The sequence below is a fragment of the Miscanthus floridulus genome, unplaced genomic scaffold, assembly GCF_019320115.1.
Source record: "Miscanthus floridulus cultivar M001 unplaced genomic scaffold, ASM1932011v1 fs_568_2_3, whole genome shotgun sequence".
NCBI classification, from domain to species: domain Eukaryota; kingdom Viridiplantae; phylum Streptophyta; class Magnoliopsida; order Poales; family Poaceae; genus Miscanthus; species Miscanthus floridulus.
Genome location: NW_027096945.1, coordinates 38,884 through 54,846, shown reverse-complemented (window position 1 = coordinate 54,846; position 15,963 = coordinate 38,884). Strand labels below are relative to the sequence as shown.

General features: G+C 62.3%; 1 protein-coding gene across 1 annotated transcript; it reads left to right on the top strand.

Moving 5' to 3' along the window:
• The first annotated feature begins 5,474 nt into the window (after positions 1 to 5,474).
• LOC136532274 (uncharacterized) lies at positions 5,475 to 15,678 on the top strand. Its single transcript, XM_066524877.1, has 5 exons — positions 5,475 to 5,665; positions 5,746 to 6,112; positions 6,870 to 6,966; positions 7,053 to 7,378; positions 15,652 to 15,678. The coding sequence occupies exons 1-5, from the start codon at positions 5,475 to 5,477 to the stop codon at positions 15,676 to 15,678; spliced, it is 1,008 nt and encodes a 335-aa protein (XP_066380974.1).
• The last annotated feature ends 285 nt before the right edge of the window (positions 15,679 to 15,963 follow it).

The following is a 15,963-nucleotide window of genomic DNA, read 5'->3' as shown; positions in this document are numbered from 1 at the left end:
ACGTCCAGTCTGAGAGATCGATCTTGTATTCCTTGCACCGGAGTGCTTGTAATAGGGGGTTACAAGCTAGGTGAGAGAGGGGGATAGCCCCAGGTCTCAGCGAGGGTGGTGCGGGCTGCTAGAAACGTTGTTCCCAAGCAGCGTAGAGGTGTGTAGTTCTATCGGTGTGTTCGTTCTCCTTTTTCCCAGAAATGGCCCTGACTACCTCCTTTTATAGTTACAAGGAGCAAGCCAGAGGTACATGAGAAGACTACTATTTGCTAACGTGTTCTGCTCCCCGGAGCAGCGTGGCGGCGTGGGAGTTCCCGTCGGTGTCTAGTCGGTATGGCCTCCGGGCTGGCGACCTGCTGCGCTCCTGTACATTTGTTGACTTGGTGGAGTGCCGAGGCCTGGGGTCTCCTGTGGTCGGTTGTGCCGAGGCCGAGACCCGCTTGTGTCGAGGCCGAGACCCGTCGTGCCGAGGCCTTTGTAGACGGTAATGCGGGGTCTTGGCGGCCATCGTTGTAGTCAGCGCGGAACGTGCGTCTACAGGATATGGTACCCTGTATTGCCAGCAGGGGGTGGTAAAAAGGTGATTTGACCGTTGTCCCGTCGCTCCTGTCGCGGTGCGCTGTGGCTTACGTAGTGGGCGCGGTTGGACGCATTGATTGGATGTGACAGCTTGCCAGAGCGGCTTTTGAGGCGGAGGCGACGAGGTTGCGGGACGAGCCCAGCCTCGGACGAGGCGGAGCGTGGCCAGCTCGCCTGAGGCCCTATCGGTAGTCTCGGGCGAGGCGGAACTCGGTCAGTTTGCTGGTCCCGAGGTCACAGGAACCCAGTTCTGATTTCCCATGTTGTGTTCGTCCTTGGTGCAGGAGTTTAGGCAGCACAGTAGCCGGTAACCTCTGCACAGTCCCATCGTGGATGGCAGGGCGCTGACGTGCTGGTCTGTTACGTTGCCGTACTGTGCCGTCGTGGGGCTCCAGTATGGTTTGATGCAGGACATGGGAGGCGACGTGCTGGTCACCGTGTAATGACGTCGTAGGGGTCAGCGGCTCTGCAGATGCCGAGGCCGAGCCATCGTGGGGGGCTCGGTGGTCATGAACCCTCAGACTGCCGAGCCCGTGAAGCAAACTGTCGAGGCCTTGGGGGGAGTTATTAGCCCTGGGTACTGATTCCGAGGCCATAGTAGTCCAGACGTGGCTCCCCATACCGCGTTGTCCTCGGTGTAGGAGTTGGCAGCATAGTGAGGCATGGGCGTCAACCCATGTGCACGGTGGTTAGCACAGTGGCGGGTAACCCCTGCCCAGTCCTGCCACACGTCCCATCGGCCATTCTGCTGTACTGTGTCGGGCACGCGGCTGTTGTCAGGGGCAGCAGTTGGCTGAGTTGATGCGACACGACGTTTTGCCAGAGGAACGGGAGAAGGAAGAGGTAGCGGAGTGCTGCCGAGCCCGCCATGCGCGAGACGGAGGGTCGGTGGCACGGCCGAGGCCGTGGTGAGGGGGCCTCGGGCGAATCGGAGAATCGGCCGAGGCTCGCGGTGATGAGCCTCGGGCGAATCGGAGAATCGGCCGAGGCCAGCAGCGTTTTGGCTGGTTTCGATTTTTACGAAGTCTAAGCAATCGTTTTTTTGGATCTTGCTTAGGGTACCCCTTCTCACGGTATCCGACAGTAGCCCCCGAGCCTTGGGGGGAGTGGAGGCACTCCCCCTGAGGTTCTGGCGAGAATTGACTCCTGATAGTTCCTGTCGGGATGGTGTTTTTGTTTTCGAGGCTTCGGTGGGTGCGCGCGAGCGCACCCGCCGGGTGTAGCCCCCGAGGCCCTGGGGGAGTGATTTTACTTCTCCAGGGGCTTTTTTCCTTTTCGAGTGAGGAGTTTGTATTGTGTTTGCCGGGCCCGTGGGTGCGAGTTCGGATCGCAGGGCCTCGACGATGTTGCGGGAAGAGCCCCTTAGCCTCCGCCTGGAGCGAGAGGGCCGTCAGGGGTTCACCCGGCTTTTTGTACGACCCTCGCGCTTCCTTTTCGCTCGGAAGGAGGGTTTGTATTGCCGAGCCCCCTCGTGTGCGAGCCCAAGTCGCTGGGTCTCGGCAAAGTTTGCAAGAGGAGCCCCCGAGTCCCTCGCACGGAGCGAGAGAGCGGTCAGAGGTCCCCCTGGCCTTCAGTTCGCCCCTCGCGCGTGAGGGTCTGTCGGCCGAGGCCCCCTCGGGTGCGAGCCTAGGTCGCGGGGTCTCGGCGTCTTTTGCAGAAGGAGCTCCCTAGCCTCCGCATGCAGCGAGAGGACCGTCAGGAGTCCTTCCGGCTTTTTGAACGACCCTCGCGCTTCCTTTTCGCTCGGAAGGAGGGTTTGTATTGCCGAGGCCCCTCGTGTGCGAGCCCAAGTCGCTGGGTCTCGGCAAAGTTTGCAGGAAGAGTCCCTTAGCCTCTGCGCGGAGCAAGAGGGCCGTCAGGGATTCTCCTGACTTTTTGTTCGACCCTCGCGCTTCCTTTTCGCTCGGAAGGAGGGGTGGAAGATGCCACGCTACCCTCGGTGGGCGCGAGCGACGGCATCTCCGGCGAGCTGTTATCGGGTAAGTCCGAGTGGAGGCCCGTACCCCGTTCGCTGGGGGTCGGCTAGCGGTCCGGAGACGCGCTCCAAGAGTACCGGAGGGTTTCTCTAGTGGGCGCCGAGGCCGTTCGCTGGGCCTCGGTGGCTCGGTGCCTCCCTACGGTGGGATCCCATTCGGAGACTTCCCTGCCGGTCTCGGACACGACACAGGGCGTCCCAAGCGTTTCGCTTGCTTGGGCCTCGGCCTCGTATAGGCTCGCCCGTAGTCGTCCCTGACTCTTTTGCCCTGGGGCGGCTGTCGAAACCCCTGGGGGCCCAGCCTTCGAACCCCTGGACCGTAACGGGCTCGGTTCACTTGTCTTTATCTCGGGTGCAGGAAGAGCCCCCGAGCCTCCGCACGGGGCGAGAGGGCGGTCAGGGGTCTTCCCGGCTTTTTTGTCCGTCTCCCTCACGTCCTTTTCGCTCGGACGGGGGCTGTTTGCCGAGCCCACTCGTGTGCGAGCCTGAGCCGCTGGGTCTGGGCAAAGTTGCAGGAGGGGCCCCCGAGTCTTTCGCACGGAGCGAGAGAGCGGTCAGAGGTCCCCCTGGCTTTTGGTTCGCCCCTCGCGCGTGAGGGTCTGTCGGCCGAGGCCCCCTTGGGTGCGAGCCTAGGTCGCGGGGTCTCGGCGTCTTTTGCGGAAGGAGCTCCCTAGCCTCTGCGCGGAGCAAGAGGGCCGTCGGGAGTTCTCCCGGCTTTTTGAACGACCCTCGCGCTTCCTTTTCGCTCGGAAGGAGGGTTTGTATTGCCGAGGCCCCTCGTGTGCGAGCCCAAGTCGCTGGGCCTCGGCAATGTTTTGCAGGAAGAGTCCCTTAGCCTCTGCGCGGAGCAAGAGGGCCGTCAGGGATTCTCCTGACTTTTTGTTCGACCCTCGCGCTTCCTTTTCGCTCGGAAGGAGGGGTGGAAGATGCCACGCTACCCTCGGTGGGCGCGAGCGACGGCATCTCCGGTGAGCTGTTATCGGGTAAGTCCGAGTGGAGGCCCGTACCCCGTTCGCTGGGGGTCGGCTAGCGGTCCGGAGACGCGCTCCAAGAGTACCGGAGGGTTCCTCTAGTGGGTGCCGAGGCCGTTCGCTGGGCCTCGGTGGCTCGGTGCCTCCCTACGGTGGGATCCCATTCGGAGACTTCCCTGCCGGTCTCGGACACGACACAGGGCGTCCCAAGCGTTTCGCTTGCTTGGGCCTCGGCCTCGTATAGGCTCGCCCGTAGTCGTCCCTGACTCTTTTGCCCTGGGGCGGCTGTCGAAACCCCTGGGGGCCCAGCCTTCGAACCCCTGGACCGTAGTAGGCTCGACGCCCAGTTCCTTTGCCTGAAAGGAATCGGGTGGGGGTTACCTCTCTCCCTGCGATTAGCAACGGCAGGCGCGCCTTTTGAGGCAGCTTTTTCGGGGAGGTGAAACGGCGCCTGCTGCTGCTGCGGTTGGGCGCGACGTGGCGTCAGTCGACGGGACGTAACGCCGCAGCAGCGTCGTTCGCCGCGCCATGGCTGGTGGTCCCGTCATCCTCCCGGCGAATCCCTGGGAGCGGTCCGACGTTACCGAGGAGAAGCTGGAGTCGCTCGTGGAGGCCGGTCTTCTTCGCCCAATCACCGACCCCGACGAGCCGGAGTGGATTGCTCCGGGGGACGAGTCGGAGCCGAGGCCGCGCGACGGTTACGTGGTGAGCTTCGTCGTCTTCCACGAGCGAGGCTTCGGGTCGCCGGCGGATAGCTTCATGCGGGCACTCCCGCACTACTATGGTGTGGAGCTGCACAATTTCAGCCCCAACTCCATCGCGCAGGCGGCCATCTTCGTCGCCGTCTGCGAGGGGTATCTTGGGATCGCTCCCCACTGGGAGTTGTGGCTCCATTTGTTCCGAGCGACGTTCACCTCCAAGCCGGGGGGAACGAGGGGGGCTCGGAAGGCGCAGAGGGCCGGCGGCTGCACCCTTCACGTGCGCCAAGACCGGCAGTCCCTCTACATCCCGGCCCAGCTGTCAACGTCCAACCGTCGTTGGTACGACGGCTGGTTCTACCTCCGCAACGACGGCGGAGGACTTCCCCCTTATACCGGGCGGGTTGTAGAGAGTCAACCGGAGAAATGGGGATACGGCGTCATCAAGGTCGACCAGCCTAGGCTGGAACCGCTCTTGAGGGCCTTGGGGAAGCTGCGTGACTGCGGCCTTTCGGCGGCCGTGGTCGTGGCGGCCTTTCACCGCCGGAGGGTGTTGCCGCTGATGGCCCGGCGGCGGCGGCTGTTCGAGATGACCCCGGGCGATTCGATCGTCGGTGTCAAGATGTCCGCCTCCGCCCTTACCGACGAAGAGACCCTGCGTCGGGTGAGAGAAGCGGTGGACGGGAAGCCGAGGCTCGATGACTTGATGCCGTTCCCGATGCGCCCGTCGCGGGGGTATGTCTCGCTGGTAAGTTGGATGTTGTCGAGGCTTTCGCGGCCTTGTTGTTTTTCGCCTTTTTGGTCGGTTGTCTTACTTCGTCGTTCTCACAGGGGATAAGAGACGTGCGAGGCTCCCCGCCGCCCGTTCCCGAGGACGCCCGTCGGCGATCCGTGAACAGGGCGCGTGCCGAGGAGGAGAAGAAGAAGAAAGATGCCCGGGAGGCGAAGCGCACGAAGAAGATTCTTGCGCGCGAAAAGCTGGACGCCCGTCGCCGGCGCCAGAGGCTCGACGGTCTCCCTTTGGAGCCGTCTCCCTCGTCGTCGGTGTCGGATTCTTCGAGCGACGGCGGCGGGCGCGAGGTGGGGACGGCCTGCCTGGATCACCTCCCCGACATCAGGGAGATGGTTCCCGGGGCGCCGGCAAGGAGCCTGACGCCCCTAGGAGGAGGAGGAGGTGTCCCGGGGCCAGTGGCGGCCCGTCCCGGGGCCGAGGCCGACACACCCGAGGCGCGGGTGTCGGAGGAGCGTGCCGTCGGCCCGATGGGTTCGACGGTGGAGGTGGAGCGGGTGACGGTGGGGGCGACCCCATCATCTCCGCGAAGGGTCGGGGAGGCGCCGGGGTCCGACGGAGGCCAGCTGGCACTGGTGGACACCGAGGCCGCGCTGCTGCCACCACCGCTGCCGTTGCAGAGGAGGCTGGCGGTGTCGAAGCGGTTGCATCCCCGTTCGCGGTAAGCGTCTTCCCTGGTGGAGTCCGCTTCTTGTTTGCCCCTTGGTTGCATGCTGACCTTGGGAGTGTCCTTTCTTCCAGACAGACGCTTCTGGTGGGAGACCCTCCCTTGGCGCCCCGTAAGGCGCTCAAGGTGAACGTTAGCTCCTCCGCCCATCAGGCAGCGGAGGCGCAGGCTGGCGTGCGACGCGGCGCGGCGCCGGGCGAGGCCGTTTCGGAGGAGACGGCTGCCCAGGAGAAGGAGGAGCAAGTGGAGGAGGAGGAGCCCATGCCTCGCGATGTTGTGGGTCTTGGAGCAGAGGCTGGGGCGTCTGCTGTTGCCGAGGCCACTGAGGGTGAGGCCGGAGCCCCCGAGACCTCCGACGTCAGGGCGGTGGACGCCGAGGCCATCGGGGTAGCGGTGGCAGAGGCCAGAGCCCCCGGGTCCGTCGAGACCGAGGCGATGGAGGTGGAGACGGGGCAAATTTTGGCGCCGCCCCTGGTTCAGACAATCTCGTCTGATGATTCCTCCCGAGGAAAGGAGGCGGCGGACGTCGAGGCGGCCAGTACCGCGGAGCAACCAGTCCCAGATCCCGCCGAGGGGAGTTCGGCTCTAGTCCGGCTACGGCCCGAGCCTCGCGGGTGGAACTTCCCGCGCGTTTTCTGGCGGAACCGGGCTGACCCCGAGGGGGAGCCCGTGTTCGCCCTTGAAGATACCGCAGAGGGGGGGCATTGGGACACCCTCGAGCAGTACCGCCAACTGGCAGTGCGGTCGCTGCAGACAGCAATGACTATTATGGGTCAGGACTTGCCCGGTGTCACGCGGGTAAGTACTTTCCTCTTTCGTGCCGCGTTGTTTTCTCTCCGAGCCCCCTCGCAGTGTTTGACGTGCGTTTTTTGTTTTGCCTTCTTAGGAGCTCGAGACCCGATCCCTTGGGAAATCGGTGTTCCTGCGAAATGAGAGGGATATCTGGGACCAGCTCCGGCGCCAAAAGGGCCTGCTTGCTGATGCCCAGGGGCTATTGTCGGCGCGGAGTGCGGAAGTGGAGGACCTCCGCCTTCGTTGTGCTGACATTCAGGCCGAGTTGGCCACGGCTAAGGAGCAGTCCGCCCCTCTGGTGGCCAAGATCAAGGAGCTGGAGGAGGAGCGAGACTCCTTCAGGCTTCGGGCCCAAGAAGCGACGGCCTCTGCTAAGGAAACAGCCGGGCAGCTGGGTGCGGAGCAGAGCGAGCATCAGGCGACGAAAGTTGCCCTGTCAGAGGCTACCAAGGCGGCCGAGGCCTCTCGGGTCGAGGTCTCAGCCTGGAAGAGCAAGGCCGAGGGTAAGTTCCGCTGAACCATGTTCCTCGCTCCATTTGCTCTTCCTGTCCTGGTTCGCGCTTGACTCCTGTCCCTTGTTGCGACGTAGGTCTGGAGAAGGAGGCCTCCCAGGCGGCTGAGGCCTCCGTCGCAGCGCAAGCAGCGCTGGACGTCGAGGTCCGGGAGCACGAGGCGCTGCGCAGCGCTGTCCGGACCGCCTGCGAGGCTCTTGGCGTCGAGGAGGTCCAATCAGCTAGCTCCCTTGGGAGCCGCCTGATCGCGTTGAGCGGCCACGTTCGCGAGAGACTCCGAGGGGCGTTGCACACGGGTGTCAAGCGCGCCCTGGCCGTCGTCTCTTCGCACTACGCCATTAACCTCGAGGCTGTCAGCGACGGCTATGTGTTGCCAGAAGATGACGAGGAGGCTGATGCAGAGGTCGTGAGGCTGTTGGGGGCGGCCGAGGCGCCTGGCACTGCGTTGGCCAAGCTGTTCGAAGAAGAGGTTGTCCCTCCCGCGCCAGCCGCCGATCCTTGAGCTTTGACCTGGGCCAAAAGGGGCCATGTAACCGGATTGAGTTAGTTGCCGAATCGTGACGTTTTTCGTGGCCGTCGAGGCCCTTAAAGTATTTGCGTATGTGTGTTTCTTAACCGTTTTCCATTCTATTTCTAAGTCCGTGCCCTCTGTCTCGATCGCGAAGAGATCCCTCGGAACCTAAGCCGTCCCTCGGCGAAGGGTGGTGAGGGAGCTGCCGTAGCCCAGAGGCGTAGGCCGTTCTCACGACTCGGCCGGCCCTTTGGCCTCCAGACAGGCTTTTGGTCTTTGGGTTTCTTGCGAAGGTCCCGTCGGAGCGCGAGAGAGTTTGGCGTGGAAATTTTCGGAAAACGGTTGAGAAATGGTGTCCGGGACTTAGGGGGGTTCCCCCTTTTTAGCCCCCGAGGGAGGCTCGACTTTGCAGAGGCAGAGCCGAGTCTCCCTTATTGCGTTATAGTGACGTCGAGCCCCTATCGATAGACAACCTCTCTGCAAAGAACTTCCTCGGAACCTAAGCTGTCCTTTGGGCGAAACGGTGGTGAGGGAGCTGCCGTAGCCCAGAGGCATAGGCCGTTCTCACGACTCGGCCGGCCCTTTCGCCCTTGAGACGATCTTTCGGTCCTTAGGTTCTATACAGTCGACTTGTCTATAAGGGGGTTCCTCGAAAGATTATAACAACTAAAGAACACTTCTTTATTGTATTTCGAGAAACAATGTAAACAACGTTTGGAATTTTAAGGGTAGAAACGACGTAGCTGTTCTATGTTCCAAGCGTTGGTGAAGATTTCGTCCTTCTCGTTGGCTAACTTGTAGGTCCCGGGCTTCAGCACTTGAGCGACGATATACGGCCCTTCCCAGGGTGGGGTCAGCTTGTGGCGGCCCTTGTTGCTCTGCCTCAGTCTCAGCACCAGGTCGCCCACCTTCAGGTCCCGGCTTTGGACGCGCCGGGCTTGGTAGCGTCGTAGGGCTTGCTGGTACCTGGCTGAGTGTAGTAGCGCGACGTCGCGGGCTTCCTCCAGTTGGTCGAGGGCGTCTTCGCGGGCAGTGCGGTTGCTTTGCTCGTTGTACGCCTGTAGCCTCGGGGAGCCGTATTCTAAGTCAGTGGGGAGGATGGCCTCGGCCCCATAGACCAGGAAGAACGGTGTGAATCCCGTGGCACGGCTCGGGGTATTTCTTAGGCTCCAGATGACTGACGGGAGTTCGGCAAGCCATTTCTTGCCAAACTTCTTCAACTGGTTGAATATTCTTGGCTTAAGGCCTTGCAGGATCATGCCGTTGGCACGCTCTACTTGGCCATTCGTCCTTGGGTGCCCTACGGCCGACCAGGCCACCCGGATGTGGTGGTGGTCGCAGAACGTTAGGAACTTTCGACCGGTGAATTGTGTCCCATTGTCAGTGATGATGGTGTTAGGAACCCCGAATCTGTGGACGATATCCGTAAAGAACAGCACTGCTTGCTCGGATTTGATCTGAGTGATTGGACGAGCCTCGATCCATTTGGAGAATTTGTCGATAGCTACCAGTAGATGGGTATAGCCCCCGGGTGCCTTCTGCAGAGGCCCAACCATGTCCAGCCCCCATACAGCGAATGGCCATGTGATGGGGATGGTTTGGAGGGCTTGGGCCGGGAGGTGCGTCTGTCGAGCGTAGTACTGGCATCCCTCGCAGGAGCGTACTAGCCTCGTGGCGTCGGCCACCGCCGTTGGCCAATAGAAACCTTGGCGGAAGGCGTTACCCACGAGCGCCCGAGGCGCCGCGTGGTGCCCGCAAACTCCCGCGTGCAAGTCCCAAAGTAAGGATTGGCCAGCCTCGGTGGTGATGCATCGTTGGAGAATACCGGACGGGCTACGCCTATACAACTCGTCGTCGCAGAGGACGTAAGTCTTGGCGCGTCGCGCGAGCCGCCGGGCTTCGGTTCTGTCAGCAGGAAGCTCTCCCCGAACGAGGCGATCAAGGAAAGGGACTCGCCAGTCCGTTCCTCGATCGGCCTTGGGAGGCTCTGCGTCAATCGCCATGGCCTCGGGCTCGGCTGGCGGGGTCTCGGCGGCAGAGGCGGCCTCGGGCCCTGCGGTGGGCTCGGCCGATGGGTCCTCTTCCGTCGCCGAGGCGTAGTCGACGGATGGCTTGTGGAGGTCTCTGGCGAAGACGTTTGGAGGGGCCGGGGTCCGTGCCGATGCCATCTTTGCCAGTTCGTCCGCGGCCTCGTTGAACTTTCGTGCAACGTGGTTGAGTTCGAGACCGTCGAACTTGTTCTCCAGACGACGTACCATCGCGCAGTACGCCTTCATTTTGGGGTCGTGGCAGCTTGACTCTTTCATCACCTGATCGACGACGAGCTGCGAATCACCCCGTACGTCGAGACGTCGTATTCCCAGTTCGATGGCGATTTGCAGGCCGTTGACGAGGGCCTCGTATTCGGCGACATTGTTGGAGGCGGCGAAGTGAAGCCGGATCATGTAGCGTATGTGTACTCCAAGGGGCGAGACCAGGAGCAGGCCCGCGCCCGCCCCTGTCTTCATCAGAGACCCGTCAAAGTACATGGTCCAGCATTCTGATTGGATTTGAATGGGTGGCAGCTGTGTGTCGGTCCATTCGGCTACAAAGTCAGCCAGGACCTGTGATTTGATCGCTTTCCGAGGCGCGAAAGACAAGGTTTCCCCCATGAGTTCAACAGCCCACTTGGCTATTCTACCCGAGGCCTCCCGGTTTTGGATTATCTCTCCCAGGGGAAAAGACGACACCACAGTCACCGGGTGGGACTCAAAGTAGTGACGCAGCTTGCGTCGGGCCAAGACTATGGCGTAAACCAACTTCTGGACGTGGGGGTAACGCGTCTTAGTCTCGGAGAGCACTTCGCTGATGAAGTAGACAGGTCGCTGGACGGGCAGAGCGTGTCCCTTCTCCTGCCTCTCGACGACTACGGCCGCGCTGACCACTTGGGTCGTCGCGGCGACGTAGAGTAAGAGGTGTTCGCCCTCGGTGGGCGGAACCAGGACGGGGGGGTTGGTGAGCAGTGCTTTGAGCCTGGCGAGGGCTTCCTCGGCCTCGGCGGTCCAAGAGAAGCGCTCGGACTTTCTCAAGAGGCGGTACAGGGGTAGGCCTTTTTCGCCGAGGCGCGAGATGAAGCGGCTCAGGGCCGCAAGGCATCCCATGACCCTCTGCACGCCCTTGAGGTCTCGGATCGGGCCCATGTTGGTCACGGCCGAGACCTTCTCCGGGTTGGCCTCGATCCCACGTTCCGAGACTATGAATCCCAAGAGCATGCCTCGGGGGACCCCGAAGACACACTTCTCGGGGTTGAGCTTGATGCCCTTCTTTCTGAGACATGTGAAGGCAACCTCCAGGTCGCCGACGAGATCGCCGGCCTTCCTGGATTTGACCACGATGTCATCCACGTAGGCCTCAACGGTTCGTCCAATATGTTCACCAAAGACTTGGATCATGCACCGTTGGTAAGTAGCCCCTGCGTTTCTGAGGCCGAACGGCATGGTTATGTAGCAGTACATGCCGAATGGGGTGATGAAAGAAGTCGCGAGCTGGTCGGACTCTTTCATCTTGATTTGGTGGTAACCGGAATACGCATCAAGGAAGGAGAGGATTTCGCATCCTGCTGTGGAGTCGACGATTTGGTCAATTCGGGGTAGTGGGAACGGGACTTTCGGGCATGCTTTATTTAGACCAGTGTAGTCCACGCACATCCTCCACTTGCCACTTTTCTTCCTGACTAGTACAGGGTTAGCCAACCACTCTGGATGGGATACTTCCTTGATGAACCCGGCTGCCACGAGCTTCTGCACTTCTTCGCCGATAGCCCTGCGCTTCTCCTCGTCAAACCGGCGCAGGCGCTGCTTTGCCGGCCTGGAGCCTGGCCGGATATCTAAGGCGTGCTCGGCGACCTCCCTTGGTATGCCTGGCATGTCCGAGGGACTCCATGCGAACATATCGACGTTCGCACGGAGAAAGTCGACGAGCACGGCCTCCTATTTGCTGTCGAGGGTGGCGCTGATCTTCAGTCCCCGACCGTCGGGGACGGTGGGATCGACTGGGACGACCTTGGCGGCCTCCGCGGGTTCGAAGGTCCCGGCGCGCCGCTTGGCGTCGGGAACCTTGCTACCAAGCTGGTCGAGATCGGCGATGAGGGTTTCGGCCTCCACGATGGCCTCGGCGTACTCGATGCACTCGACGTCGCAGTCGTATGCATGTTCGTACGTGGACTCGACGGTGATGACGCCGTTGGGGCCTGGCATCTTGAGCTTGAGGTAGGTGTAGTTGGGGATCGCCATGAACTTGGCGTAGCACGGGCGCCCCAAAATGGCGTGGTAAGCCCCCTTGAATTCAACTACCTCGAAGGTGAGGACCTCCTTACGGTAGTTGGATGGAATGCCAAAGCAGACGGGTAAGTCGATGCGCCCGAGGGGTCGTGTGCGCTTTCCTGGTACGATGCCGTGGAAGGGCGCGGAACCGCCTCGAAGCTGTGACTGGTCGAGCTCCAGGAGCTCCAGAGTGTTGACGTAGAGGATATTGAGGCCGCTGCCTCCGTCCATGAGCACTTTGGTGAGCCGGGTGTTGCCAATGATCGGGTCGACGACAAGCGGGTACTGCCCGGGGTTTGGAACATAGTCGGGGTGGTCATCCCGATCGAAGGTGATTGCCTCCCGAGACCAGTCGAGGTACCGAGGGGTGGCCACCTTGACCGAGAAAACCTCCCGGCGTTCCCTCTTTCGCTGGCGCGCCGTGAGGCATGCCGAGGGTCCGCCAAAGATCATGAAAGCGTTGCGTACCTCGGGGAACCCGTCGTCTTTGTCCTCATTCCGACCGCCGGGGCCCTTCTGCTTGGCGTCGTCGTCGGGCAGCCCGAGCCTGGCGTAGTAACGCCGGAGCATGGTGCACTCCTCGAGGGCATGCTTTACCGGACCTTGATGGTAAGGGCAGGGCTTCTTCAGCATGTCGTCGAATAGCCCGGGGCCGCGGGGGCCTCGGGGATTCCTGCGATCCGTTGTGGCGACGTGAACGGCCTCGAGGACCTCCTGCTTCCCCGGGCGACCCTTCTTCTTTCTCTTAGGGACGCGGGAGGGCGAGGCCTCGGGGGCCTCGTCCTTCTGCTTCCCCTTGGCGTCGTTGTTGGGGAAGATGGCCCCCACCGCCTCTTCGCCCGAGGCGAAGTTGGTGGCGATGTCGAGGAGCGCGGCCGCAGAGCGCGGGATGTTGCGTCCTAGCTCTCGGACCAAGTCCCGACAAGTGGTGCCGGAGAGGAAAGCCTGGACGATCTCCGAGTCACCGACGCTGGGTAGCTCGGTGCATTGTTTGGAGAAGCGCCGGATGAAGTCTCGGAGAGACTCGTCCGGCTTCTGGCGGCAGCTCTTAAGATCCCAGGAATTCCCAGGGCGCACGTATGTGCCCTGGAAGTTCCCGACGAAGATCCTAACCAAGTCGCGCCAGTCGTGGATTTGCGAGGGAGGGAGATGCTCAAGCCAGGCTCGCGCCGAGTCCGTCAAGAGCAAAGGGAGATTGCGGATGATGAGCAGATCATCGTCCGCGCCACCTAGTTGGCAGGCCAGGCGGTAGTCGGCGAGCCAGAGTTCCGGGTTGGTCTCGCCGCTGTACTTTGCGAGGTTGGCTGGCTGTCGGAACCGGGCGGGGAAAGGAGCAACGCGGATGGCCCTGCTGAAGACCCGAGGTCCTGGCGGCTCAGGGGAAGGACTGCGGTCCTCTCCACTGTCGTAGCGACCGCCTCGGTGTGGGTGGTAGCCTCGGGCGGCTCCGTCGTCGTGGCGCCGTCGCCTGCCAACTACTTCGTGGTCGCCCTGTGCCTCGCGTTGGTTCCTAGGTCGGTCGTGCGCCGAGGGGGCCCTATCGACCGTTGGTGCGCGAGCGGCCTCGGGACGGACCGAGGCATCCTGGCCCCGGCGAGGTTGCGCTGTGGGTTGCTCCGAAGTGCCTCCGCGCCGGCGGGAGGCGGAACTCTCGGCCTGCTGCACTGCTGCGGTCTCGAGGAGGTCGCGGAGCTCTCCGCGGACCCGTCGTCCTTCGGTGGTGGAGGGCTCGGGCATCGCTCGGACCAGCATCGCAGCAGCTGCGACATTCTGGCTAGCGCGGTTAAAGATTGGGGGTGGCTCTCCCCCCTCGTTGTCGTTGATGCGGTGATGGACGTCGCGGGCCCTCCCTCGGGCTCCTCCGCCCTCACCGTGCCCTTGCTGCTCCTGCTCGAGAGTGTCCCGAAGCTGTTGCAGAAGGAGTCGGTCCTGTTCGACCTTGGCCTGAAGCTCGCGGAGCTGCTCTAGGTCTGGGCGACGATGCCCCCCGCGAACGGGATTCTCGTTCCGTGCTGCCGGGGCTACGAGACGCGGAGGTGTGGCATCACCCGCCCCCGCCCGGGGCGGTGAATGGTTGCCTGTCCTCTCTTCCTCTTCGCCCGCCGTCGGCATCCCGAGCCCGACGTGGAAGCACTCACGGGACGGATCGTAAGTCCCTTCGTCGTCGGAGTCGGAATAGCCGAGGCAGTAGTCGCTTGCGGCCAAGAATCGGCGCAAAGCCCCAGGGTTGTGGAGTTCGGAGAAATCCACCCCGGGCCACGCCTCGTCCTCGTCCGAGGGGTCGGAGTGGGTGCTCAGGTCGAGAGCGAAGCGCTGGCGGCGTTCCGAGGGGTGCTCGTGAGCGGCAGCGTAAGCGTAAGCGTAAGAGGTGGCGGCATTTCTCAACCCAAAAGGGTATGGGAACGGGGCCGTCTCCAGATTCTGCCCCGCCGGAGTCGGCTCTTCAGAGAGTGGCGGAGCGGGGTTAGATGACTGGGCATCGCCGTAAACTCCCGGCGATTTCCCTTTGTCCAGGCTCAGGTCAGACAGGTCCCCAGCCAGGGACCCCGTACCAACAGCTGGTCGTAGGGTATCGGCGGGGAGTGGCGTGCCGCCCCGGGCTCGCGTAGCGTCGGGGTGGCCTTGCTCGCGCCGTGCCTGGCGAGCGTGGCGAGAGCGGCCGCCCGGGCGCCGCCTGCGCCTGGGCTGCCGGGGCGCGACTTCGTCGTCGGACGGTGGGGTTCGAGGAGTGAGGAGCACCATGTCGTACTCATGCCCCAGAGATATGAACTCTAGGCTCCCGAACCAAACTATGGTGCCGAGACGCAACGGTCGTATGTGGTCTGCCATCCGGAACTTGCTAGGATGACGAAGCTGACACGCAGAGAGCCCCTACCTGGCGCGCCAACTGTCGGTGTTTTGGAACCGGGGGTCCCTCAACCAACGAGTGAATTTGTGCTGCGTGCCCCTAATCCCGGATGGTGATGCAAAGAGACACAAGGTTTATACTGGTTCGGGCAATCGAGGCCCTACGTCCAGTCTGAGAGATCGATCTTGTATTCCTTGCACCGGAGTGCTTGTAATAGGGGGTTACAAGCTAGGTGAGAGAGGGGGATAGCCCCAGGTCTCAGCGAGGGTGGTGCGGGCTGCTAGAAACGTTGTTCCCAAGCAGCGTAGAGGTGTGTAGTTCTATCGGTGTGTTCGTTCTCCTTTTTCCCAGAAATGGCCCTGACTACCTCCTTTTATAGTTACAAGGAGCAAGCCAGAGGTACATGAGAAGACTACTATTTGCTAACGTGTTCTGCTCCCCGGAGCAGCGTGGCGGCGTGGGAGTTCCCGTCGGTGTCTAGTCGGTATGGCCTCCGGGCTGGCGACCTGCTGCGCTCCTGTACATTTGTTGACTTGGTGGAGTGCCGAGGCCTGGGGTCTCCTGTGGTCGGTTGTGCCGAGGCCGAGACCCGCTTGTGTCGAGGCCGAGACCCGTCGTGCCGAGGCCTTTGTAGACGGTAATGCGGGGTCTTGGCGGCCATCGTTGTAGTCAGCGCGGAACGTGCGTCTACAGGATATGGTACCCTGTATTGCCAGCAGGGGGTGGTAAAAAGGTGATTTGACCGTTGTCCCGTCGCTCCTGTCGCGGTGCGCTGTGGCTTACGTAGTGGGCGCGGTTGGACGCATTGATTGGATGTGACAGCTTGCCAGAGCGGCTTTTGAGGCGGAGGCGACGAGGTTGCGGGACGAGCCCAGCCTCGGACGAGGCGGAGCGTGGCCAGCTCGCCTGAGGCCCTATCGGTAGTCTCGGGCGAGGCGGAACTCGGTCAGTTTGCTGGTCCCGAGGTCACAGGAACCCAGTTCTGATTTCCCATGTTGTGTTCGTCCTTGGTGCAGGAGTTTAGGCAGCACAGTAGCCGGTAACCTCTGCACAGTCCCATCGTGGATGGCAGGGCGCTGACGTGCTGGTCTGTTACGTTGCCGTACTGTGCCGTCGTGGGGCTCCAGTATGGTTTGATGCAGGACATGGGAGGCGACGTGCTGGTCACCGTGTAATGACGTCGTAGGGGTCAGCGGCTCTGCAGATGCCGAGGCCGAGCCATCGTGGGGGGCTCGGTGGTCATGAACCCTCAGACTGCCGAGCCCGTGAAGCAAACTGTCGAGGCCTTGGGGGGAGTTATTAGCCCTGGGTACTGATTCCGAGGCCAT